The sequence below is a fragment of the Heterocephalus glaber genome, unplaced genomic scaffold (genome assembly GCF_053883595.1).
Source record: "Heterocephalus glaber isolate CG9 unplaced genomic scaffold, H.glaber_assembly_v1.0 deba00001625, whole genome shotgun sequence".
In the NCBI taxonomy this organism is placed as follows: domain Eukaryota; kingdom Metazoa; phylum Chordata; class Mammalia; order Rodentia; family Bathyergidae; genus Heterocephalus; species Heterocephalus glaber.
This window is the reverse complement of record NW_028258392.1, coordinates 2,345-28,110: the sequence shown is the minus strand read 5'-3', so window position 1 is coordinate 28,110 and position 25,766 is coordinate 2,345. Positions and strand designations below refer to the sequence as shown.

The following is a 25,766-nucleotide window of genomic DNA, read 5'->3' as shown; positions in this document are numbered from 1 at the left end:
AGAAAAAGTCAAGTGAAAAGCATAAATTCAGCTGCTTCATTCACTGTTGAATAATTATGGATTGTTTGTTCAGTGAGGTCTTAACATTACATCCATGTTTCCCGTCCCTCGGTGACAGATGAAGACAAAGTGGTAGCAGTGGGGTCACGCATACCTGGCATCCAAAGGATAACAGAGTGCATATTTGGGCACCACTCAGACGGGGGAGCATCTCCCCAGTGACAAACCCTCACTGTGCAGCAACAAATTACAACTCTAGTTTATTAGAATCCAAGACTCCATGGCATGTCCAATTCAGCAAGAAGACCTCTCATCTGGGTAAGCGGGGCCTGAGAGGTGGTCTATGGAGGTGGGAGTGACAGTGCAGGCCTACAGGCTGTCCGGGAAGGGGGAGGCAGCAGGGGGAGTATTCTAGAAGGGGGTCTCGCACTTTGGGCTGCGGGGTGGATGGCACCGGGAGCAGTACTCCACGGAGAGGCTGTCCTGGCTGGGCTGAAGACCGATCAGGGGAGCCAAGGGGCCCTGGGCACAGAGCGCCTCCAGGAGGTTGAAGTTGGTACAGCTGCCCTGGTGGGAAGAGCAGAGAGAGGGGAGATGGCTGAGTGCCCCTGGAACTGGGCCAGAGGATGCAAGCACCTGGCTGGAGGGTGGGCCTGGATGAGGCACCTTCCCTGGTGCTGCCCTCCAGCCTCCACTGCCTCCAGGCTCAGTCCAGGCATCTGACAGCAGGCAGGCTGGGGGCTGAGCAGTGGATCTGAAAGGGGTGCCAGTCTGCATCCTTGGAGGGGAGGTGGGAGCCAGGCCTGGGCTTTGTGACCAGGGACAGGTCACATAAACTCTGCAGGTTTCTGTCTCTGGTGTGAACTGGGAAAGTGCACACAACTTTCCCACAGTTGCTGGGATGATTCATTGGGGACACCAGAACACCCGGGCATAGATTTGAGCCACAGGAAACTTTGGCGACCCCCAGCCCTGAGCATCACACCTCCACGGAGGACGCTCATAACCATGTGGATTTCCCCGTGTCCCAGGAAAGGACTGAAATGGATCTTTACAACCTGGTGTGTCCCCCAACCAGTGTGTCCCCCCAGCACTTGCCCCAACGCAACCCTGAGCCACAGTCCCACAGGACAGGGGTCAGGGAAGAGCAGTGCCCACTGTGTCCACCAGGAGGGTCCCTGTGTTCTCCTTATCTGGTCACTGGGCTGAGACCTTATCAGTGGCACCTGGTGGCAGCTGGGGTGACCGAAGTTACACAAGGTCATGGTGCCCTAAAAAGCAGATTGGGAGTTATGGCTTGTGTCTAGGTGTCCCCCCAAAGCCTCATGTGGTCCTAGAGGAGGGTCTCTTTCAGAGGTAGCTGGATCTAGAGTGTGTGATACTGGGATTAAGGGCGTGTGATTACTAAGTCAGTCCACTGATTGGTTTGGCATAGTTCTGGGTGTGAGTGCTGCCTGCCCCAAGGCTGTGTAGCCTGGGTGGACTATAAGGGACAGAAAGAGGGTCCTTCCTTGTCTCTTGCTGCTTGCTGTTTCTGCTGACATCTGCCCACCATGAACTGTGTCTTGTCTGTGATTCCTCTTGGCCATGCCACCCTGCCTTGGAGCCAGCTGACCATGGACTGAAACTTCTACAAAGTGTGAGCTAAATAAACCTTTCCTCCTTTAACTTCGGGTGTGGGATGTTTTGCCTCAGCAACAAGAAAAGTAACTAAGACACAGGGGCAAAAAGGAAGGGCAGGGCCAGGACTCGGCCTCCAGTAGCGTCAGGACCAGAGCTCCTGACAGCTCTGTCCCCAGGGCCATACTGAGGCCCTATTCTGGATGCCCTGGGGAGGCTGGCACTCTTGGGTGTCTGGGAGGTCAGAATGTTTGGGCCACAAGTTAGCTAACAGCAGGTGTTGGAGGTCAGAGGTTGGAGGCATGTGAGCAGGACATAGAGGGTGTCAAGGGGCACGGGTGTGGGCATGTGGCTGGGCAAGAGTCCCAGGATAGGGTAGGGTAGCACGTGGGCACAGAGAGGGTAAGGAGGCCCATGTTGAGCTCAAGGGTGTGTGCTTGAAACCAAGGCAGAGGAGCGGAAGGCAGAGATGGGACAGGAGTAGCCTGGCCCAGGGTGGGGGCACACTGGCTCCATGACCAAGTGCTGGCCTCTGGGTCCTGTGGGTGGGCAAGGATGGCCCCACAGTTAGAACTGGCCACTGGTCATGGTGTCCTCCCTCTTTACAGGGCAGTTAGTGGCTTCTCAGTGTCTCTAGCAAGGGCTGGCTTCTTAGCAGTGCTATGGGGAGACAGAGGCAAGAAGCTCCCAGGTGGAAGCCACAGATCCTGGGGCTGGGCTAGGCTGGGGTGGGGTGAGAGGGCGAGTTCCCCTGGGTGCTGCCCTGCCTGGCCAAGGTGGGGGGGGAGGTCTTGAGCTGTCCTCTGGTACCACAGGATCCCTGCAAAGTCCACGCAGCCATGTCCACTCAGAGGGCTCCAGAGCTCCTCTTCCCCAGAGCCCCAGCTGGGGTCGTGGTCCCCAGCCCCTCACCTCCGGGCCCGTGTTCTCACACACGCCACGGCATGCACAGCAGCACACGGCAATGGTGAGGCACGCGGTGTCAGGTGGCGGGTCTGGCGCTGGGGCCAGAGGTGGAGGAGAAGCCAGAGGAGGAGGAGGAGGAGGACGAGGACGAGGACGAGGACGAGGACGAGGATGAGCAGGTTTCTTAGTTCTCGGCTTCTACAAGAGAAATTCACCTGTTCTCATCCCTATCTGCAGCCCTTGGGGAGTGGCTATCCGCATGTGGGGTCAGCTAAGGATTTGGGATGATATAAATGACAGTGAGCATCACTCACTGGGGAGGGCCCTGTGTGGAGTGACAGCCAAACTCCTTTGTTCCAAAGTCTGCCTCTGCCCCACCTGCCCACAGCCCCATGGTGGAACCTTGGTCTCCTGAGGTCACCCTGGCTGGCAGAAGCCTGGCAGGGGGCTGTGCAAGGATCAGGGCACTGGCAGGTGACTGTCCCCTCCCCCTGGGCCTGGCTTTGCAGTTGCCACCTCCCCAGACCACGGTGCAGCAAGCACAGGTCCCAGGCAGCACCCTGTCTCCTGACACCCCTAGCCAAGTCCCCTGGCCCAGCCACTTAACACTTCTGGTCCCATTCAGCTGAGCCCCAGACTGCCCCTGCCCCATCCCTGTGCTCCTTTGGGGACAGCCTCCCAGCTCAGCCCCCAGATGCCCTCCATCCTCAGCCCTGTACCCCCAAGGCTGCGCCCAGCCCAGCCCAGCCCTGGCCCCGGAGGACATAGAGATGAAGACAAATGCAAAGGAGCCCAGCGCAGCCAGGGTGGACACAGGGCCAGCTCTCCTTTCCCAAAGCCCTGAGCACTGGATCCCAAGGAGAACATAAAGCGACACAAGCATTCTTGGGAGGTAGTCTTCCCTGTTCCAGGATCCTGGGGCACCCTCACCCATGGGATTCTGGCTGGGTTGGGGTCTGGGTTTCTCATGGCACATGCTAGGCTCTGCTGGCTCAGGGCAGATGGGAAATGGCCCACAGGCTGGAGCAGGGGGCTGTCCCATGTCCTGGTCCCTGGCTGCAGAGGGACTCACCTTCCTGCAGCACAACCACCAGACCCACCAGAGCACCATGGGGATCAGCAGCAGCCCCAGCACTGCTGTGAGCAGCAGAAGCGCTTTGCTTGGCATTTTTTTGGGTGGTTTCGTCAGCTGGGGTGGGCTGGTCTGGGAGACAGCGATGTCCAGGGGTCGAGGAGTGACTGGGGCTGGAGTCGTTGTTTTTGTGGTCGATACCGTTGGTGATGGTGGACGCAGCCTGGGGCGCCTAGTGGTGGTTGTGGGGGGCCGATTCTGCAGGAGGAGATTGTCATGTGACCATGGCCAGCACACAGACAGCATGAATTGCAGGTGGCAGGAGAGCAACTGGAGCATCTGCTCATGGCTACCCTCTACTCATCTTTGCTGACACAGCTCGGACAGATTTCAGCGTCCCCAGAGTGGTGAGGGGCCGGCCCTGGTCCCCAGGCTGCAGGACGCACTTCTGCTCTGCTCAGGGCTTTGCACTCAGCCCGGACAAGGAGGCCTAGGAGACCCTGCGTGACCCCAGCCTCCCTGCTCACCTCGGGGCCAGTACAGCTCGTCCTGAGGACACAGAGAGCTACAGGTGCCATGTTGGGGAGGCCGGGCTGCTGGGGACTCAGGGGAAGACAGGAGACCCCAGGCCTCGCCGCCCATCTCCTGGCTCTGTATCCTGGGCTCACCTCACCCTCTCTGAGCCTCAGTGGGCCCCTGTGCAGAGGGGTGGGAGCCCCTCCTGCCTGGGGAATTGGCTTAGAAGGCTTAGGGTGTTCCCTCCTGCCTGTGAGAAAAGGGACAGGGCTGGCCCTAATTGTCACTCACAATGAGGGCCCACGGGCTGTCTGCCCAGCCTTCCCGAGTCACGCGCTGGCTCAGAGGAGGCCGCTGAGGTTACTGGTGGTTCTGTGTGCTGTGAACCCTACCCTGTCCATGCAATCAGTTCTCACTGTCTGCACAGCTGCCCTCTGGCCTACATGGGACCCCCTGCCTCTGCCTCCCCAGGTGTATGTGCGCCCAGGGCAGTGCTCGGCACAGCCCAGGACACAGCCTCCAATACTCACACAGTCGGCGGTGGCCTTCACCCTGATGCTGCGGGCAAGGAAGTCCCTCCCACTGTTCAGGCTGACTTCCACTGTGATGTTCCTAATGCACAGGAGGGACAGACAAGGGACCCGACCTATGGGGACCAGGACCTCATAGCTCTGCTCAGGACAATGACTCTGAAAGTCACACATTCAGGGTGACCAGGGGGAAGTCACGTGGGTCATGAGAGCTGGTTCCCCAAGTCACTGTGAGGTCAGCCTCAGCAAGGGCTGCAGCTCAGGCAGTGAGTGGCCCTCACGGCAGATGGTGCCATCCTGGCCGTGGCTGAGGGACCAGGGAGGTCTGAACAGCATCACCGTCACACTTCTATCACGCGCTGTGTGGTCCTGGCCGGGAAAGGTGACCCGGAGGAAAGGCAGCCATGTCTGGCCCAGCCTCTCGTGCACCTGCCCTCTGCAGTGCCTGGGCTTCTGTGCTTCCCTGGGCACCTTGAAGGTCACCCACAAGGGCAGGTGGGGAGGGCGCCTCAGTGCAGAGCAGGCCGACCTCAGGACAGGAGACAGTGGCAAACAGAGGCCACACTGTCCTTGCCCCTAGGACCCAGAACCATGGTGACTTACTGTCCAGGTTGCACTGCCTGTGGTTTGGGACAAATTATGGTTGTCATGTTCATCCTGATTGGATGTTCATCTAAAAGAAAAGGACACAAGCGGACATCACTACACAAGTCACCTACCCTGCTACCACTGTCTTCTGGAAAGCAGAGGTGCTGGCTTAGACTGATAGAAGGGGACAGGTATTTGATGGTTCTGATACATTCTTGTGCTGTGAGCCACGTCCACTAACATCACTTCTTCCTGAGCATCTGATGTTCGAGCTCAGAGTAACCAGACAAGCAGCAGCCAGGGAATGTTGGGAGTAAAGTGTGTTCTAAGCTGTGGGGCTGTCACATGCCAAGGCCCTGAGGCAGGAAATTCAGAGATCACTGAGGAGGGAAGGACAGGAGCCCAGAGGTGGACACTGAGCAGAGAACAGGGTTTTGCTCCTGGTGCAGTGGATCTTTGTGGGTGCGCAGATCCTGGGCACCGTGTGGACAGCAGTCATGTGGGACTAGCTGGGGGACTGGGTGTGGGGTGGGCTGAGATGACCAAGGGCGACCCTGGGATTTGACCATAGGGCCCAGGTGGGGTCATTACTGAGCTGGGGCAGCCCGCGGAGGAAATGGGGATGTTTGGTGATTTCTGTTTCTCCCCTTCTCTTCCTTCCTTCCTTTTTCCTTCCTTCCGTCTTCTCCTCATCTATCTTTCTCTGTTTCTGTAAGAGCTTGGAAACTCAGAAGAGTTCCTTAACATGCAGCAATAGAACCTTCCCTATACCTCCTGAGCCCTGGTCCAGGTGAGTGCCGAGCCACATCCTTGGGCCCCTGCATGCAGCCCTCTGCCTCAGGCTCCAGCTTGCCAGGTCCCCAGTGTCCCTTCTGCTGGCTGGAATGATGGAGTCAGAAGGACTCTCAGGTCCTGCCATCTGTGCTTCTGGGAGGCTAGTCCCTCCCTGTCCCTTCTCCTGACTCTGGCTTCCCCAGGCACAGGTGGGGACAGACAAGGTCCCTCCTGACCTCAGCCCGATGGTGGAGCAGCCAGCAGGGAGGATGCTCTGCCAGCTCCACAGCACCCTGCCCAGCACAGGGCCATGTTCCAGGGACACTGAGAGGAGAGGGCTCCTGGGTAGCGGGATCAGGTTTAGAGTTGTGTTTTAACTTTTATAAAAACAGGCTTGTCGTCTGTGGAGAAATAGCCTGTGGTTTTACAGGGCCGGCGGGTGGGGTCAGCACTGCACACTGCACTGTAGAGCACACAGATCAAACCCAGCACGGGAAACTGCAGTCCTGTCCCTGAGTGCTCAGGGTCTCTGTCCCTCCATACACCTGGCCCCTGCAGACACTGAAATGTCCTAAAGCAGCATTTGTGTGCTGCTCAGTGTGTGCACATCCCACTGAAGGGTCTTTAAAAATCACACTCATGGGAAAGTAAAATGTTTGTGGTGTATTTGAGAGTGCTAACAGAACTTCACTTTATGGTTTAGGGGCAATGTCTGCATTCTCTATTTCTACTTTTTATTTTATATTATGTATCATTTTTATTAGAAAAATTTATAATAAATGTTAAAATAATCATAAACATTTGTAACTTAAGATAGAAAATTAACAATTATTTTGTACATAGTAGTATTTTTAGGTCTTTTCTACATTTGGTCACAAAATGGTTTAGTGCTGTCTGGCCCTGTGTCATTGATCATATTACCTGTGACCTGCTGAAGCATTTTATGCCTTCTCTGCTGCTGATCATGAGAATGGCTGGAGGACACTTGGCCAGGGAAAGGGTTTGCTTCTGGGGGTGGGATACTTGGTTTTCATTGTGGAAAGCTATCCCTACCTTGCTGCCACTGACCCAGGGTAGAGAGGTATTGCAGGGCAGGTTACCTGGCCCACGGAGACCTGGTCCCCCAGTCAGGGGAAGCAGAGAGCCCAGCACAACCTGGCTGAAGGGAGAATAGTTTTCCAGCCATGAACGGACTGCACTGAATACTTTGGTTGTCATAGTAAAGAACCTCACCTAAAGTTACACAAACCTGACACTGTAAGCACTGTAAGTTCTGTCGCCTGTCCTGCCATCAGGGTCTGGTGCAAGTCTTAGGCTCTCAGAAAAGGGTGGGGATAGGATGGGCCAGATGCTGCTGTGAGACAGCGCCCACCACACAAACCTGCTGAGGGGAGGCCTGCTCTGGCCTGCTTGTGGAGAGATGGACACTTCCTACCTCCCTGCTTTCCAGATGAACAGAGAGGTGGCTGCACCCCAGCCAGGCCCCTCTTCACCTGTCAACATTCAGTGCCCGGAACCCCGTGACAGTCTCCAAGAAGGTCAGCAAAGGGCCAGGGACTCAGGTGACAGACAGGAGGGGGTACAACTGTGTAGGATGGTAGTGGCTCAGAAAACAAAGGGGCTCCTTACCGAAGGTAACATTGTTACTGAACTTGAATCTGCAAATGACCTGGTCTCTGTTCCTTGCATTATGGAAGCCGTAGCCTTTCAGAATCACCTGCTTGGCTGCTGTAAGGGCACATTCAAAGGCATGAGTGAGGGAGCTGTACTCTGTGGCCTCTCTCAGACCATTGTTCACTGTGATCACCTGTAGGACAAATCCAAAGGGGCCCCAAGAGGCAGCAGCTGCATCTGACTATCTGTGTCCCCCAGGCCAAATTCACATCTGCTGTCACCAAGGGTCCATGTGGATGCAGCAGAACCAGCCTTACACACATGGGAGTCCTCCTCCCACCATCCCCGACTACAGCAGCATGACAGACACCCAACTGCCAGGGGCCATCTCAGCTGAGGCCTCCCATCCTGAATTCCCATGGTCCCCACTGGAGACCCCAGGAGCAGGGCCAGGATGGGGGCACCAGAGGCCCCTGTCCTACCAGGAGGGGGACTAATGGGGGTTGACACCTCCTTCCAAACCCAGCCTCTCCCTGAACCACAAGGAACACAGCCCATCTCCCCGTGGACCCAAAAGTCCCTCACTCCACCAGCGTGGGCCTCCATGCCCCTCAGGCCAAGCCACAAGGGACGAGAGAGGGCAGCTGGGCAGCTCTGCAGCACCCAGGCTGGGTTCCTGTGGGTCTTCCAGTTGCACTTCCCAGCTCCTTGGCCTGACAGCAGCTCCTGGCCCAGGCCTGTATCCTTCCTGTCACCATGGCCCTGGTGTGGCCCCAGGTCACCCAGCCCAGGACCCTGGGCTGCAACAGCCCTGTCCCCCAGTCCCTGCACATGGACTGGCTCTCCATGCCGGCCTGAGTACCCAGCCCATTCTGTGTCACCTGGGGCCCAGGCTCCTGCCTCAGCTTCCCCGAGTCACTATGTGTATGGCAGCTCTGCTCGGGACACCCAGGAGTGTAACAGGTCAGCAGTGGAGCTGGTGTCTGGAGGCACCTGTCACCTCAGCTCTGTGGCTGGGAGGAAGCAGTGGCAGCTCCTGTCCTCACCTGGGGTTTCTCTGGCTGCCCAGACGTCAGGGCCTGTGTGTCAGGGCAGCCGATCTGCTGAGGTGCTTCACACCAGAAGGAGGAGAGACCCTGGGGTGAGGTCCCTGACCCACCTCCACCCAGCACTGCAGCCCCCACCCTGCCCAGCATCAGAGGGGCTCGGGTGCAGAGCAGAGGTCCAGGGTGGAGAGGTCAGGTCCAGCCATCCTCAGCTCCTATCCACGTCCTGATGCTATGCCATCATTGTCCGTCTGTCCCCCAATGTCCCCACAGTGCTATTTCTATCCATCGAAGACCACACTGCAGCCCAGGTGGTTGGCACCTTATCCCTCCCCTGGGCCGTGGGTGGCAGAGCTCAAAGTGGGCACAGTTCTGTCTTCCCACAGCCTGCAGTCATGGCGCCTCCCACAAGGGACACAGAAGCCAGGACCCAGCAGCTGTAGCAGCCAAGGTGTCACTTGTGGGAGGAAGAGCCTGACCCTCCCTGTCCCCTCCACCTGGGTGTCAGAAGCCAGCCACATGGGGATGATGGCTGCATACATAGTGCCCATGACAAAGACAGGTGGCCTCCCTCTGGACCACTTAGGAGCATCCTCAGTGCACCAAGGCAGGGACCTGGGATGGACTGGGGGCATCCTTATCACTTCCAGCCTTGGGATAAGTGCTGTCATTTCCACAGAGGGGTGGGGTGGAACAAACGGCTGCTCCTGTGGTGCCGGGTCAGGCATGGAGGTTTACTTTCTGTCTTGTACAATACCGGTGCTGAATTTGTGCAACACTTTTGTTTTATTCAGCGATGTGATTGCCTTGTTTTCCCCATGATTTGGATTTAGAATTCCTTTGATATTTCAAATTCCACATCAGCATGGCCTTTCTGGGGTGAGCTCTAAATTCCTCTTAACATTTTGAGGATCACTTATCTGTACAAATGAAATCTGAAATGCTCCAAAATCCGTAACTTTTTAAGCTTAAATATGAGAGCAAATGTGGAAAATCCCACAATTTACTTTTTGTGACAAATCATGATTAAAATACAAATGCACTAACATATATAGAATCACCTTCAGGCTACATATGCACAGTGTGCATGAAACATAACTGAGCGTACATGAAGCATAACTGATGAGACTTGTATCTCATCTCCAGGATATCCTAGTGTGTCTAGGCAAAATTCCAAATCCTCAAAAAATCCAAAGCCAGAAACATCTATACAGATCCAAAGAGAAGTTTCAGACTATGGTCACCTGGTTCCAAGGCAGAAAGGTCATGGCAGAGGGTATGGTGAAGGAAAGCTGCTATAGTCATGGCAAAGGGAAAGCAGAACAAGTGTGAAAGAGCCAGGGAAGAAGGGACAGGGATCAGATATAGTTCCCAAGGTCATGCCCCCATGTCCAACTTACTCCAAGCAGGAGTAATATCATCTAGCCATACCATCTACTGATAGCCCTCTCAGCTATGAATTCACTGGTGTGCTAAGCCACTGTGACATTGGCACCTTCACAATCCAAGACCTCTCACGAGTTTCTCCATCCAGTCTGGTTGACAATCAAGATTAACTTGCACAAGTACCCACCTTGTCAAGTTGATGCCTAAGTACACCTTCTTCAAACCTCATTTCTACACAATACGATAACCAGGCCATAATTCTGCCTGACATGATGCAACAATGCTGCATACAAATAAAACTACTAACTACTCAATACTAAAAATTTTTAGTTGCATACAAGTGAAAGTACACTAATTCCTCCCCCAAAGACTCAAAAGTTTCAGCATTACTCAAAAGTCTAAAGACTCCCCTGAGGCTCAGCAGAAATATTCTTAGCTAGCTGTGAACCCCTGTAAGAATCAAAAACAAGTCACATAATCCCAAGGTACAGTGATGCAAGGCAAACAATGGAAAGAATGGGGGGATAGAAACCAATTGGACCACAGTAAGAAAAATCCACAGCAATGCAAATTAAGTGCTATATCTCCATGTCTGACATCGAGGTATGTGGTGGTATGATATGAACTTCAAAAGGCACTGATAGCCCCATCCCAATAGCCTTACTGGTTGCAGTACACATGGTCTCTCTCTTGTGCTGGCTTTGTGGGCATTCCATGCTCCTGGCATTTCCAACTTCCTGGGATCTCCACTGCAGCTTTGATTTCACTCTTTCAGGTTCGTGCACTACACTCTCAGGGTCTACAGCCAGAAACTAGAGCCTTGTGACATATTCCAAGCTCTCCAAGACCTTCTTTGAAATCTGAGTGGAAACCTCTATGATCCCATGACTCTTGAATTTTGCATGCCTGCAAAACCAGCATCACGTGGATGGTGCTAAAATCTTCTGCTAACTTGAGTTGTGTCCACCTGGACCATGGCTGCAGTGGTGTCTGCATGTCTGAGTGGCTGAGAATGATGAAATGAGTGCTGAAGAACACATTCCACTGGGACCCTTCTCAAACAGGTGTTCCTGGAGCTCTCTCCTCAAATGAAATATTTACACTGTGATACTTTGTAAGGGTTGGCATCTTGATGATTTCTGAGATATCTTCAAGGCACCTTCCTTTTAAGATGTTTCAATAAAAACTATTTGGTTTCTTTGTAATGGTGCTAATCTCTTCAGCAATCATCCCTCCTTTGGCTCCAACTTTACACATTATTCTTTTCTGGCCAAATGAAAGTTTTAGAAATCTTTCTTCTCTGCTTTTTCCTCCTGATCCTCACCGTAAGTCTTGCTAAAATTTTCCAGTAGTACCCATGCTACAGCCTGAACTTTGGGCCGCTTTTAAATTTCTTCCATCGAGTCAATTAGATCATTGCCTTTAAAGTTGGCATCACAAAGTTTTAGTGCACAGACCTAATATAGGCATATTTTTTGCCAGTTGTAAAATGCACATTTCCAGAGCAATTCCCATTCCCATCTAAAACCTCATGAGCAGTCTTTCCCATCTCTTTCTGTCACCATTCTAATCTTCTAAGTTTCTACCAGAATCACTCATCCATCAACCTCTGCTTACAGCATTGTAGGGCTTATGTAGCCCACATCACTAAAATTTTCCAAACTCCCTCTGCAAACCAATTTTAAAGGCTTCTGAACTATTTGGATCAGGTTCAGTCACAGCAATAATTCATTTCTGGTACCAATTTCCTGTATTAGTCAGCTTACTGTCACTGGGACAAAATATCTCACATCACAACTCAAACAAGGAAAGGTTTCTTTTGGTTTATGGTTTCAGAGGGTTCAGGTTCGCTGCTTGCTGTTTCCAAAGCAGAGACATCATAGAGGAAGGGTGTAGTGGAAGAAAGCTCAACTCATGGCAGCCAGGAAACAGAGCAGATTGGAAAGGCCACAGAGGAAGGAGCTGGAGACCAGTTAATAGTGCCCAAGGTCATGCCCCATAACCCACTTCTTTAAACTATTCCCACTTCCTCTAAACCTGCTTGTCTATGAGCTCATTAGTGGGTTAACCTGTTGGTGAGGTTGTGCTCTCACCATCCAATTACCGCTCCAGGAGTCTCTTCATTCAGTCAAGATTAAGTGAAACACCTTCTAAAACTAAGCATTAAGGAAAGGAATACTCAACATGTTTTGACCTATTTATCTGTTGTGGAATTCTGGGGTTTTCTTCAGAATTTTTAAATACTATGTATTTTTAATAATTTTACATGAAATTTTTTTGTTATGAGATAGAATAAGTAATTTCACAGATACTCACAGTCACTCTTGACTTTCATCCCCATTGAATATACATTATATATGTATACACAATGCAGAGTCATGTGGACTATACCCACCCCCACACTCCACCAAAAACATCTTATATATTCCAAATACACACACCACAAATCACAGAGCACAACCTGCTTTGCCTACTCCACATGACACTGTCCCCTCATGGCAAATGTAAACACATCACACACCACATTTCTCAAAGATACACATAGCCTGTACCACAGACATATATACCCACTCCTTATACATGTCATACTGAAAAACACACTATATATCCTGTCTTAGTTAGGTTCTTGTTGCTGGAACAAAATATCTGGCATCTGTAACTTATGGGAGGAAAGGTTTATGTTAGCTCACAGTTTGTAGAGGTTTCAGTCCATAGTTAGCTGGCTACAAGGCAGGGTGGCACGGAAGAGGGGCATGGCAGAGGAGAAAGAACTCATGGCATGGCAAGCAGGAAGCAGCAGCACTTCCTTCTTTCCCTTTTTATTTCATCCAAGTTGCAAGACTATTGGTTGGTGCCACCCACATCCAGGGAGGGGCTTCCTTCTTCAATAAATCCATCATCCATACCTAGAACTATGCTAAAACAATTGGTGGACTAATCCAGTACCACATACCCATGATCCAGTCACTCCTCAAAGCCCCACTTATGAGTGCATGAAGCTTTGGGGGACCATCTAGATACCAGCTTAACGTATTTCCACAAATCCACATACCACACATATCATACAACAACATCACAACACACCCTGCCCCACAATCATCAAAGACACACTACAAACACACACACCACAAACTTACCAAACATACACAAATTGTACCCCGAACACACACCATATAAACACACAAAAACACCCCTCATAAACCAACACAACACATAATGTACACACTTTCCAAACACACAATGGACACATACACACCGCACCACCAATACATATATCATATATAACATCCATCTACCATACTCCTAATATACACCACATACACTCACAAATATACAAAGCATATACCCTACCACACACAACATGTATCTTTTACATGTACTACACATAGTTCATCCACCAAGAACAACAAACAACACATGTCAAAATGAAAACACCATCACACTCATCAGAAACATACCATAAAACACATACACATAACATAAAACACACATATAAATCAAATATCACACATACATCATGCATACCCCATACATCCATCAAGGACACACGGAACATAGCCACACAGCACCAACATACCCCAGTACTCACACCATATATTACACATCACATATACCACACATCCCACAGACCACACACACCACACATTACTTGTGCACACAACTCCCTGCACCGCCCTGCCCATAGCTGTCACCCCTCAGCTCTCACCTGTGCACAGAGGGGAAGGCTCCACTGATCTGAGTTCAAGACAGGCCCTTGTTCCAATCTGAGATGGAGAGCAGGAGAAGGGACAGGAATGTGAGCCTCAGGCCCTGAAGAGATGCCGCTGTCCCCCTGCTCGCACCCTGCCCACTCACGCACGTAGTTAACTCTTCCATGCAGGTTCCTGGGTACCCCATGTATGCCAAAGACGTGTTCTGGGCTGTCTGCAATTGCTGTCAACTATAAGAGAGAGGAACTGGCTTGGCCCCCAAGGCAGGGACTCCTCGATGCACCAGGGCCCCAGAGCCAGGGCACAGTGTCATGCCCTTGGGCCGTGGGGGCGCCTGCACGCACCCCAGGCTCAGGACATAGGAAGCTCTGCACCACTCAGTGTGGTGCGGTGTACTGAAACCCATTTTTGTCCTTCTGCCTGGCACACCTGCTGCCCGCATTTCCTGGTGCCCTGAGGAGCTGTCTTGGAGATCTGTCACCAGCGGGACTGCAGAGGGCCCCCAGTCACCCGATCCAAAATACCTGTTCTACGTTGTATTCGCTGACACCAATGCAGTAAATGTACGCTCCCATGGTCCGAGCCTTGTGAGCCTGAGGGAAAGAACTGGGTGAGCTTTTGGCACAGAATGGAACAGAGAACGCTGAGGACAAGCCCACTCACCTCCACCACAGATTTGTTAAGTACATCTGGCTTCAGTTGTCCAGTAAGTAGAGCGATGATCATGCTAGACACCCTGTTGCCTGTCAAGAAACAAGAGGGGTGGTGAGTAAGGTCCAAGAGTGACCAGCAGGGGACCCAGGACCACCGTAGACTGCTAGGCCTCAGCACTGCCCACGGAAGGCAGGTGGGTGCTCCTCACACCTTAACCCTTACCCCAGCACCCACCACCCAGAGACCCCAGAATGAGAAGGGGCTCTTGCCCAGGGCCATCTCCCTACCAGATAGCCTGAACCCTTACTGGTCCCAGAAGGCACACCCTCTGCCCTGAGGACAGCCCAGCCATGTGTCCACCAGCCCCAGCCCATCTCTGGGCACAGGAAGCAGCAGCCTGTCCTGCAGAGCAGCCCAGGAAGGGGTGGTGCCAGTGCCTGCTTTGGCTACAACCTGCAGGTTTCTGCTTGGGACAGCGGCCCAGCTGCTCAGCACTCTCATGCGGGGTCCTGGACAGGGGACCCCATTCTTCCCCAGCACAGTCCCCACTGGGCCCCACCACTCTGGCCCAGAGCTGCCAGCCATTTTCGTGGTAGGAGATGCAGGTCCAGGAGCAAGTGGGCCATGGAAGACAGGAACGGAGAAGGGGAGGAAGGTCTGGCCCTGGGGAGAGAGTGGGCTCCTTATGGTGGTTCTCAGGCAGCTTGGGATCTCGGCCTTCTCCTTCTGCACACAGGGCCCAGTGAAAGTCCAGGAGCTCAGAGTGACCAAGTGCCCTGTGTGGACCCATGGGACCTCCTGTCCTGTGAGAGCCATGCTGGGGCAGGTGCTCTGCCCACTGAAAAGTACTGGGATGGGAAGGGGAGCAATGGGCTCCCAGAGCCAGGCTGGGGAACCATGGGGTCTGCACATAGAGCTCCCTGGAGGGCGGCCAGCTCGGTGCAGCCACCTGAGGAGGAAGGCAGGGGCTCACCTCTGGAATTGGCTCTTGCAATCTGATCATTCGCCTGCAAGGAAAGAGAAACACCATAGAGAGAGCAGTAGACTGGGATAGTGCTCTAAGGTGAGGGCCAGCATGGACTCCAGGAAGTGGGCTCCCCACCTGTCTGAGTGCCTTCTGCAGGTAGATTTCCCCACCAGTGGGAATGGTCTCCAACTGGACAAGATGATGGAAGATTGTCGTTCTGAAAAATTCATGGCAAAAAGATGGAGGTGAGGAAAGTGGACAGAAAGAAACAGCCCTCAAGCCATCCTATGGCTGGGTGAACTGTGGAAATGCCATGGACGGGAAACATGAGCAACTCTCCCAACCCAGTTGTGTGCTGGATCATTGCCAGGTTTGTGTCCTTTTCTGTCCCTGACCTCTGAGCCCTCTGGGTGGTGGGGAGGCTGAGAGCAGGTCCCTCAGGAACCTGACTTTCTCTGAGCTCATCCTGTCTCAAGCACCCCACCCTCAGGGACCCCTCCCCAGGGGTGCTACAGCAAGGGTGGAGTGGGACCCAGGGACATGCAGTTTGAGTCTGAGGTTTCAGGGAGCCCCCCATGCCTGATGCTGACTGGAAGCCAAGGACACCCTGCTGAGGCTCTGTCCTCCAGCAATGAAGGCTGGTTCACAGGTCCCAAGCTCAGCCTGTCCTGTGCTGTCTCCACTGCACAGACCCTGACCTGCCCCTCCCTTAGCCACCAAAGGAAGGAGCCAGGCTGCTTCGTGAGCAGCGGGGCTGAGAACCTCAGTGTTCCTGACCCTAAAGGCTTGAGGTGGGGACGTGGCCGCAGGCTGCTGAGGCGGCCGAGCCCTGTCCTCAGGCTGCCAGGACAGAGCTGTCAGGGGCTGTTAGAGACAGGATTGATCGGGGCAGGCAGCACCAGCTCTGGTGGCAGCACTGGGACAGAAAAGGAAGACTGTGTTCAGGCTGATTGGCTGTGACAGGGCTGAGCCCGCACAGCAAGGCCACCTAGAGTGAAGACGCTGAGGGCGGCTTCCTCCTGGGGCAGAGACCTGCTGTGGGCCAAGCTCTGAGGGCCTTGGATGCGTCTCTGCCTGGGCCCTGCCTAGGAGGAGACACAGCCAGCCCTGCCCAGGGGAGGCCCAGCCAGGTCCTGCCCAGCCCAGCCCCCGCCCTTCTCTCTGGCTGCTGGCTTGTCCCGCTCGCTCCCCTCTCTGTCCCTTGCCTTATCCCAGGCTCTTGGCAGCAGTTCCCCTGCCCCCAGACAGCACTCCTCCTCTCCTCCGTTCTTCACTCTGTCAGGTCCCTCACTGCATTAAGGGGCTAGGTCCCTCACCGCCTAGCCCATCAGCAGCTCCCAAGCACCCCTCTGGTGTTCAGCCTGTGTGTACATGTAGGCCACCTTCCCCACAGCCCTCCCTGTGGCACCCTTAGGAGCCCAGGACACAGGGGCCCCTGGGGCTGCCTGTCTGGGACCCACCAGAGGACCTTGCTGCCCAGCACAAACCTCCAGCTCTTCCCCTGGGGCCCACCTCCCGGGTCCCACCAACACCTACCTATTTGAGGTGAGCATCATTTCAACTCTTGACCTTGTGTTAAACACAATGAAGGACATGCGCAGGTTGGGGCTGGGGAGAAGCATGGCTGTGAGAAGCCAGGGAACTTGACGCCAGGACACATCCCCAGGGGAAGCACGGACCCTGCTGCTCACAGCTCTGTGCCCAGGGTCATTTCAGATACGGGCAAAGAGCCTCAGTAGGCAATGCTGCAGTCCCCTGTGGGGACCCAGGGACCCAGGGAGAGTCAGGGTGACCTCATGACCAAGCCTCTGGGCCAGCACCCCAACACACACTTATACTCACTCAATCACACACTGATCTACACATTCTAAAACACAATAATGCAAATTCACACACACTCAACACTCACACACAGATACAGTACACACATATGTACAACACTCAAAGTCATACTTTCACGCTACCACTCACACTCACATGCACATAGACTGATACATTCACAGCACACATACAGTCACACATACCGTCATACATGTACATAGTCACACATATCGTCATGCACACATACAGTTGTACATAGGCACACTCATATCAAGGCTATAACCACATACACACACACACACACACACACACTAAAGGAGACAGAGCCTCCTCATTCCTCATGGGGCCTCCCTCCCACCTGGCCTGTCTTCTACAGTCACCTTCTTTCTATCCTAACCCCATCCCTCTTTCCCTCCATTTCCTCCTCCCTCCTTCCAGCTCAGGAAATCCCACTCCCTCACAATGCCTCCCCTTCCTGCCACTGACCAACTGCCCTTGGCCCAGGACCTCTGACCCTCGGCAAAGTGGCTGCAGCCTTCTTGGCTGAGCTGACCACTGCTCCTGCTCTTCTTCCTGGCTCTGTTCACCTACAGTTGACAGGTTTTTTCCTGGAGCACTATATCACTCCCCTGCCTGTGAATCTTCCATGGCTCCTTGTGACACAGAGGAAGAATTCAAGGCCCTCCTTGGCCTGGAACAATAAATCCTTGTGACATTGGCCCCAAGCAACTTGTGAGGATTTGTCTCCAGCCCCCCCTGAGTTACCCACACTCCTCAGCCTAAACAGACCACCCACTAGAGGGCACCCTGAGGGTTACTGTGACCCTGACTTTTCTCCAGCCTTCAAGGTCAAGTTTACTTCCCATCTCCTCTGGGAAGCTGCCCAGGACCACTTCCCTCTAGGAATCCTTGTTTTCCCCTCTAACCTTCCTGGCACACTCTCTGTCCCTTTCCTTTGGCCCTGAGCACCCTGTGTCCAGGTGTCAGCTACTGAGTTGCTCTCCTGACTTCCTTCCCAACCTGGGGGTCTGGAGGGCAGACGGTGTCCCTGCAGGTGCCCAGGTTCCCAGGCAGGGCAGGCACACAGCTGAGACCCAGAGGACCAGTGCACCCTGTCCCCTTTCCTGCCTGGTCATGCTGGGCTCTGTGCCCCCACCCAAGGGACCCCACCAAGTCTAATGGATGTTCAAGCAGCCTGCATCACAGAGAAGCATACTTTACATATTTCTCCGCCAAATCTTCCAAACATGAGGACAAGGTAGCCCAGGTCAACATGGGTTGGGATCTGCAATGAAGATACAGGAGTTAAGGGATGAGGTGCCCTTTCAAGGAACACCTGGCCTCTGTCTTTTCCCCTTCTCTTCAGGATCCTTAACACTGGCTCCCACCCCAATGCCTCTGACCACAGTAGGGGATCCTGGAGGTGACTGTCCTCAGGGCCACCAGTGGGAAGAGGCTGGCCAACCAGGCCATCTGCTGGGATTGAGGGGCCTCCCAGCACAAGGGACTCTTGGTGGCCGACCAGTGCAGCTGGTCACACTAGGTGATGGCTGTGACACCAACTGGAAGAAGGGGACATGCTGGAAGAAGTCTCTGGTCACCTCTGACTTGTGGGTTCTCTGCCATCACTTGCCCATGATGTGACCTTCCCAGGTCCCTGTGGGTAGTGACCTTGGCACCATGGCCATTGGAAGCCTTTTAGAGCCATCACCAGGTCCAGAGGTGACCAGATGTGGCCTGTGGCTTCCCTGCTGGACTCCTGGGTTCCAGATGTCAGACCTGCCCTTGGAACGGGAACCTTTTGTAGACTGTATCTGCCTTGCATATCTCCTCATCACACCCCAGATTCCTCTTCCTTTCCACATTCCCTAGCAGCATGGAGGCTGGGGGACATGTTCCCATGGGAACCTGGGCCTCAGCATGGGGGACCAGCACCCCAGACTGTGCGACATTGGTTTTGTCACCAGCCTTTAGTCCAGCCCCTGCAGGCCCAAGAGGCCTTTTCTAGCAGACACTGCCAGGGAAAGGGAACAGGCTGGCCACTGCTGCCCTGGTGCCCACACTGTGGACCAGCAGGGATGGCTGCAGGCTCTTCCCATCCCCACTCCAGCATCCTGCTCCATTGTGTCCCACTCTGTCCCCAGATGGAGAGTGAGGAGCAGGAGGAGCCTGGGGCCTCGTGACTCCTGTCCAGTGGGAACCAGTCACATCTGCCCTATGTCCCTGGCAAAGGTCTCTGGGTCCCCACAGCTCTTCCGGTCAAGCATCAGGGGGCAGAAGAGAACTGCGCCTGGTGCGGAGGGACGTGTGATACTCGGGGCTCCATGGTGAGTGGGTGAGAGGCACCCACCAGGAGGCCACCTTCTCCCCTCCAGAGATGATCATGCCCACAAGTGGGACCCCCGAAGGTCACACAAATGTGTGCTGACTGTCACACTCCAAGAGCCACCTCCTCCTGTTCCATCTACTCTGCTAGGCTGGGTCTAAATCAGTGTAGAAACCGGGAGGAAATGAAGAACTAAATCATCCTAACAATCTCCTGGTAACAGACAGGGAGCACATGTGTCCCAGGCACGTAGAGGTCATTTTCCCTCCAGATCCACCCCGTGATGTCTGCTTAGTCCCAGTTCATGATTGAGGAAAATGAGCTCTTTTCAGGCTATTTGTCACAATGTCCATACCCGGGATAAATCTATAGCCAGGTCTTTCTTCATACCCCATGCACTGTCCACTGTATTTGGCATATGTGAGTGACACTGCTGTCTGACAGTTGCTGTGTAAGCAAACACCAGACCCTAAGACTTTTCCAGGATGCAGGCTTTACCCTCAGCAACTCCAAGATTAAGAAGCAAGTCACCTCATTTCCCTAATCCTCACACTCTTTGCTTTCCCTCTCATCACTCTTCACCTGCTTATGGCACCTGCTCCTGGGGAGTCCTAGGAGTGATGATTTTGAAAGAGGGTTTGGATTGTAGGACACAGGAGAAAGCAAGTGCTCGTGGGCAGAGGAAAGGACACAGGCACAGTCAGGTGCCCAGGAAGTAGGTGCCTTGGGGAGGGCCCACCTCCTCATAGGCTTCCACTTCTGATAAAATCTGATTGAAACATCATTGTGACAGCACCAGGTTGAGAAGATGAAAGGATGTGAGATCAAATCGTATAGGGGAGTAGAAGCTGAGAAAATTTCACCATAAAAACAAGTTGATGAACAATGGGTAAATCTCAAAGCAGCAGAAGACAGTTGTTACAAACACGTTATCACAAACATCTGTACATTGTCAAAGAAAACTAGAGATTTGCATGGAGCTATGTTTGGCTATTGGGTTCAGACACAGAGAGTGGTTGGGAAGGAGCTCTCAGTTTTTTGTGAGTTTCTTTCTACTATTTGGCATTTAAATTTTTCTTCAAACCATTCCTTGACAAATGGGAAAAATGGAATTCTAGGTAAAAGTTAGTATCATGGAGGGATGTTAGAATAAACAGCCAAGTATGCTTTGGGCCCTTGTTCTCCTACAGAAACTTACAAAACAAGTGAAATGCTTGTGTGCTCATCTTGCAGGAGCTCTGCAAAATGCCCATCAGTGCTTTATGGAAATGGAGCAAACGTGCCACGGTGAAAAAGCCCCCTTCTAAAGGGTGGAAAAGTGTGAGGTGTTCTGTGGAACCCTTCCCTTACCCGCTTCCCAGCATGGTCCAGGCCAAGTGGCTCTCCACAACCACAGGGGGACACACATGCTTTACTTGTGAGCTTTCGTTTTCACCTGCCTAGGGGACATCTGAAGGATTTGCTGCTGATTCTGTTTCACAGAAGTCAGAACATGAGTGAGGAAACTGGACAATTCCATAGACACCTGGAGTAGCCTATTTTCTGTGGGGACCTACACTAGGTCATCAAAGGCAAGGGGAGGGAGACTGGGAGTTAGGATGCTCACAGCCAGCAATGTGTCCAGAGTTTTGAGGTTCACACTTGTACAGGAGCAAGGATTGTGTTTAGAGAAATCCAAACATAGGCTTTTGACTCAGGTTGATCTTTAGATGCAGAACAACCTCAGCTAAGTTCCAAAGCTGTACCTCAGCACAAACCAACTGTAAAGACAGGCTGGTGGATGTTTTCTCTGCCTAATTTTTATGGTGTTTGTACTTCTGTTTGAGCTTCCAGAATTCAGCGAAATCTGTCACGATATTACCTGAATAGGAGCTGAAGGGCCACCAACTCAGTAATCAGATATAGCTAGGAAGTCTTTGCAAAAATAGTTTGGAAAAGTCTCAAAATACATGAATGAATACAGACATCTACCCGCCCCCCCCGCCAAAGCATGCTGGGATTTGATTTCTAAAGTTACAATATAATAATGTTCAAACACCTAATTGTCAAAAAAAGAATAAATAAAAACTCCACAAGGCATACAAGGTAATAGGAATGCACACCTCACTCAAAGGAACTATATTAATCAACAAAAACCACTCCAAAGGATGTCAAATCTTTAGATTTACTACATATTGATTCAAAACAACTGTCTTAATTATGCTTAAAGACTGAAGGAAAACAAAGACAAAAAAATTAAAGGAAGTCAGGATAACAACAAAGAGTGAGAACATTAAGAAGGAACCAAACAGAAATGCTGGTGATGAAGTGCCTCATAGATGGATGATATAATTTTTTTCAGTATAAATATTCATTTATTTTGTGGAGCTGTTCAGCTCTAAATCTGAACAGTTGAACAGCAGAAGAAAGAATAAGCCAATTGAATTATAGTACAGTATAATTTAAAGCACGTATTTCAAGGAAATGAAAATGAAAGAGAGAAGAGTCATGCGGAAGACGCCGAATCAGCCCGCTGCAGACAGGCAGGTCTGTGCACACCCTACCGAGGTCCTGAGTCACGCGGAAGACACCGGATCACCCCACTGCAGACAGGCAGCCACCTGATTCCACATTACCAAGGCGCAGAGGACACCAGACCACCAGACCAAGGTACTGAGTCCCACTGTTCCCGGCCCAGAGGTAGGGGCTTCTGAGCCGTTGTCCCAAAGGGGAAGGAAGTGGAAGGGCTAAGGGAAAGGATAGAAGGGAATGGGATTAATATGAGAAAATGGAAAAATAGGAACAAAATCTTTGTAAATAGGGAGGGCTGGAGGGGTTGAAGGGAGGGCTGGGCAAAGGTGAAAAAACAAGAACCAAGAGAGACTATGTAAAGGTGCAAATTTCCAATGATGAATGTCATTATATTGTATACCTAAATGTACCGATTATTAGAATGAATAATCGATAATGTAAAATAGGAAGAAAAGGTCCAAAGGGGTAGGGGTAGTGGGAGGCACAGGGGAAAGGAAAGAAGGGAAAGGAAAAACTGATGAGAAATGGAAAAAATGGAAATAAAGTCTTTGTAAATAGGGAAGGGTGGAGGGCTAGGAATGGGGAAAAAATAAGAACCAAGATGCATTATATAAAGGTACAATTCCCAATGAGAAATGTAATTGTGTTGGATACCTACAATGTACCAATAAAAGAATTTAATACAAAAAAAAAAGAAAGAGAGAAGAAAAGTGATGGATATTTAAGGGATCTGTGGAGGTACCACCAGGCAGACCACTATAGACAATGTAAGAGTCTCAGAAATAGAGAGAAAGGAGTAGAGACATTTCTTGAAGAAATACTGGCCAAACACATCCCAAATTTCACGAATGATACTCATCTGCAAATCCAATCCATCCACGTAGGATAACGCGAAGAAGCCTACACCAAGACACGTCATAATGAAATAGTTGAAAGGTAGAGACAAGGAGGAAGTCTGCAAACCAAGAGAGTAGACCTGGTGGATGTGAGCCGTCCTCATGGAAACCTTGGTGCCCAGGACACAGTACCATTGCCTTCCATATCTCCAGCTTTTCCATCTACCCATTCACCTAAAGATGGACTGAAAATATTTTAAAATTGCATTGGGCCCTGTACATGTATAGACATTTTTCTTATCGTCATTCCCTAAATACAGTGAACAACTTTTCCACAGACCCTTGTAGACAGCAGAGGATAGGGGAGGGGATGCAGGAAAGATCCGAACTGCAGCCTCTCAATCCAGCCCTTTCTTTGCTTTTCAGGAGACAGTCAGAGGCAGATTTGCCCGCTTCCCATCTAAAACTCTGCTGACACCCCTTCAGGGCAGAGGCACGCAGGCTTCTCTGTTTCCAGAGTACAGCGACCCTGGTTTGTGTGTTCCAGCAGCTACCACAGTCCTGATGCCCGGGGAGGGCTGCAGCCCCTGTCCCCTGCAGCAAGGTGACACTGCCCAGAGCTGGGGTCAGGAGGATGGACATCAGCTCCTCTGCTCCCCCTCACTCTCCCTCCTTCCTCTGCCAGCTCCAGCCTCTGTGGGTGCCACCTCTGCTCTGCACACACCTGTCCCAGGCTCCCTCCTGCCTTCCCCAGGCCGCCTAGGACCCTTCCTCTTTGTACTGCCACCCAGTCTCATCCTTCCCCTTCCAACTGATCCTCCCCAAGGCTGCCAGTCTTTTAGGAATCACAGATGTGACCCATCCCTCCTCTGACGGAAGCCTTTGTCTCAGGGACCCCTATTTGGCTTCCCCTCTTGCCCGACCTCTCCTCATACTCTGGTCCTGCTTGGACTCCCAGGTTGGAATCATAGGGCATTGCACCGATGGCTCCCGTAATGGCTCTCAGAGATCACCTGGACAGAATTCTGGCACACAGGGGACTCACTTATTTTCTTTAACTCACTCCAAAGAGAAGCTGACCAATAAAGGCTTGGATGTTCAGCTGGATGCAAAAAGACTACCACCTTGCTGGGTCCTTAGTCCCCCTCCAGGAATCAGGAAGCCCCAGAGGCTGGATTCTCCTCTCTTACAGCACACTGGCCCTGCTTCTCTTCTGGCAAAGGCTCATAACCCCTCATACCACATCCTCCTACAGTGACCTAGGGGACAGACAGCTGGGCCCACCCAGGCCGAGGTAAGAAGAGCACTCACGAGTCAAGGAGGTAGTAGACATCAAAAGCGCCATCACAGTACTGCAGAACGTCCTCATCTTGGTTCCCACTCTGCCTGGCCTGTGGGTCTCCGTAGCTGCAGAAATGGGTAGAGTTCGGGTAATAGGAGTGGGAAGCTCTCCAGCCTGAGCCAGGGTCCTGGAAGCTCTGGGCTCTGGAAAGCCACATAGGTAGCAGCAGGAGGAGCAGGAGGAAGAGCACAGAGCAGGGCACACAGGGGCTGTGCCTCCCCATTTTGCTGCCCGTCTCTGTGACCTCCTTGCTCATGGGACCCTGTCCAGAGCCCAGGGAGGCCGAACACCAGCCACCTCGGGCCTCCTGTGTGGCCACCTCCTCTGTGCCCAGGGACCAAGGCCCCTGGAGCCTGTCACCAATGCGCAGTGGGCCCACACCAGTTCCCTCTGAGAGCACAGTGAATGAGGACACTGCTTCCCTCAGTGTCCAGCCACGGACTGTCCCCAAGGCCCTCCCCCCACCCCAGGGCAGAATACCCTGTGGTTATGACGGATGGAATGGTTGGCATGGTGACTTTGTGACCCGCAGCTCTGCCCAGGGACCTGCTTGTTGACAGCATCAGGATCATGGTCAGCATCATGACCACATGCAGGTCCTTGGGCGGAGCTGTAGCTCACAAAGTCACCATGTCAACCATTCTGTCCATCATAATCCCAGTGTTTTGCCTAGAGGAGGAGGCAAGGCCTTGGGCACAGCTGGCAGCAGGACACCTGGGGCAGCAGGATTCCCAGTCTCTGTGCTCCGAGAGGGAACTTGTGTGGGCACATTGGGCATTGGTGACAGGGCTCCAGGGGCAGCCAAGGCCCCTGGGCACAGGGGAGGTTGTCAACCAGGAGGCCTGGGGCAGGGTTCATAAGCAAAAGCGGTCACAGAGACAGCCAAGAAAATGGGAGTCATGGCCCTAGTTCTGTGCTCTTCCTCCTGCTTCTGCTGCTGCTCCTTTCAGCCTGTTTAGCACAGGGAGCCCCCAGATGTAGTTGCCAGCTCGAGAAATGTCCAGCGACTCGGCCTGGGCTCCGGAAGTTTCCAACCCCAGGTCTCAGTGCACAGCTGCATAAGAGGAATGCAGATCAGCCGCCATGCCCAGGCGTCTCCGACATCTACTTCATCCTGAACAAGTGAGTGGCCCTCAGATCCTGCCTCCACCCAACATCCAGGAAGAAGCAGTCCGGGTCACTGCAGGCAGGATGGGGCCTCAGGGAAACCCCGTGTCTGTAAGAGGACTGGCAGGGCCTCCAGTGCTCAGCCCCCAGCACAGGCCTCAGTGACTTCCTTTTCTCCTCAAGTGGGGGTGTCACCCAGGGGTGGGTCTGGGTGGCTCTGGCCCTGCAGCAACATGGCCAGCCCTGGGTTCTGCAGGGCTCTCAGTCACTGGGCCCCAGGAGCCACCTCCCAGCCCTGGGAGAAGCCCCAGCAGGGATATTTTGCTCATACAAGAAATGAAACTACTCATGCCAAAGGCTGTTTCGGATACCGTTTCCCACTGCACATCACAGCTAATTCAGTGCCATTAGTACGCGATACATTTAAGTATACAGTCCTG

At 52.7% G+C, this 25,766-nt stretch overlaps 1 protein-coding gene across 1 annotated transcript; it reads right to left on the bottom strand.

Annotated features, from left to right (window-relative positions):
- Positions 1-235: 235 nt before the first annotated feature.
- Positions 236-24,572, bottom strand: LOC147822398 (anthrax toxin receptor-like). The gene is made up of 15 exons (XM_087196869.1): positions 24,189-24,572; positions 18,421-18,489; positions 16,920-16,991; positions 15,519-15,600; positions 15,390-15,423; positions 14,426-14,505; positions 14,287-14,355; positions 13,912-13,992; positions 13,759-13,816; positions 7,636-7,734; positions 5,248-5,317; positions 4,645-4,726; positions 3,599-3,856; positions 2,533-2,724; positions 236-567 (listed from the first exon to the last, which is right to left on the bottom strand). Exons 1-15 carry the CDS (start codon positions 24,473-24,475, stop codon positions 412-414), a joined length of 1,689 nt encoding a protein of 562 aa, XP_087052995.1. The 5' UTR covers positions 24,476-24,572; the 3' UTR covers positions 236-411.
- Between the last annotated feature and the right edge of the window lie 1,194 nt (positions 24,573-25,766).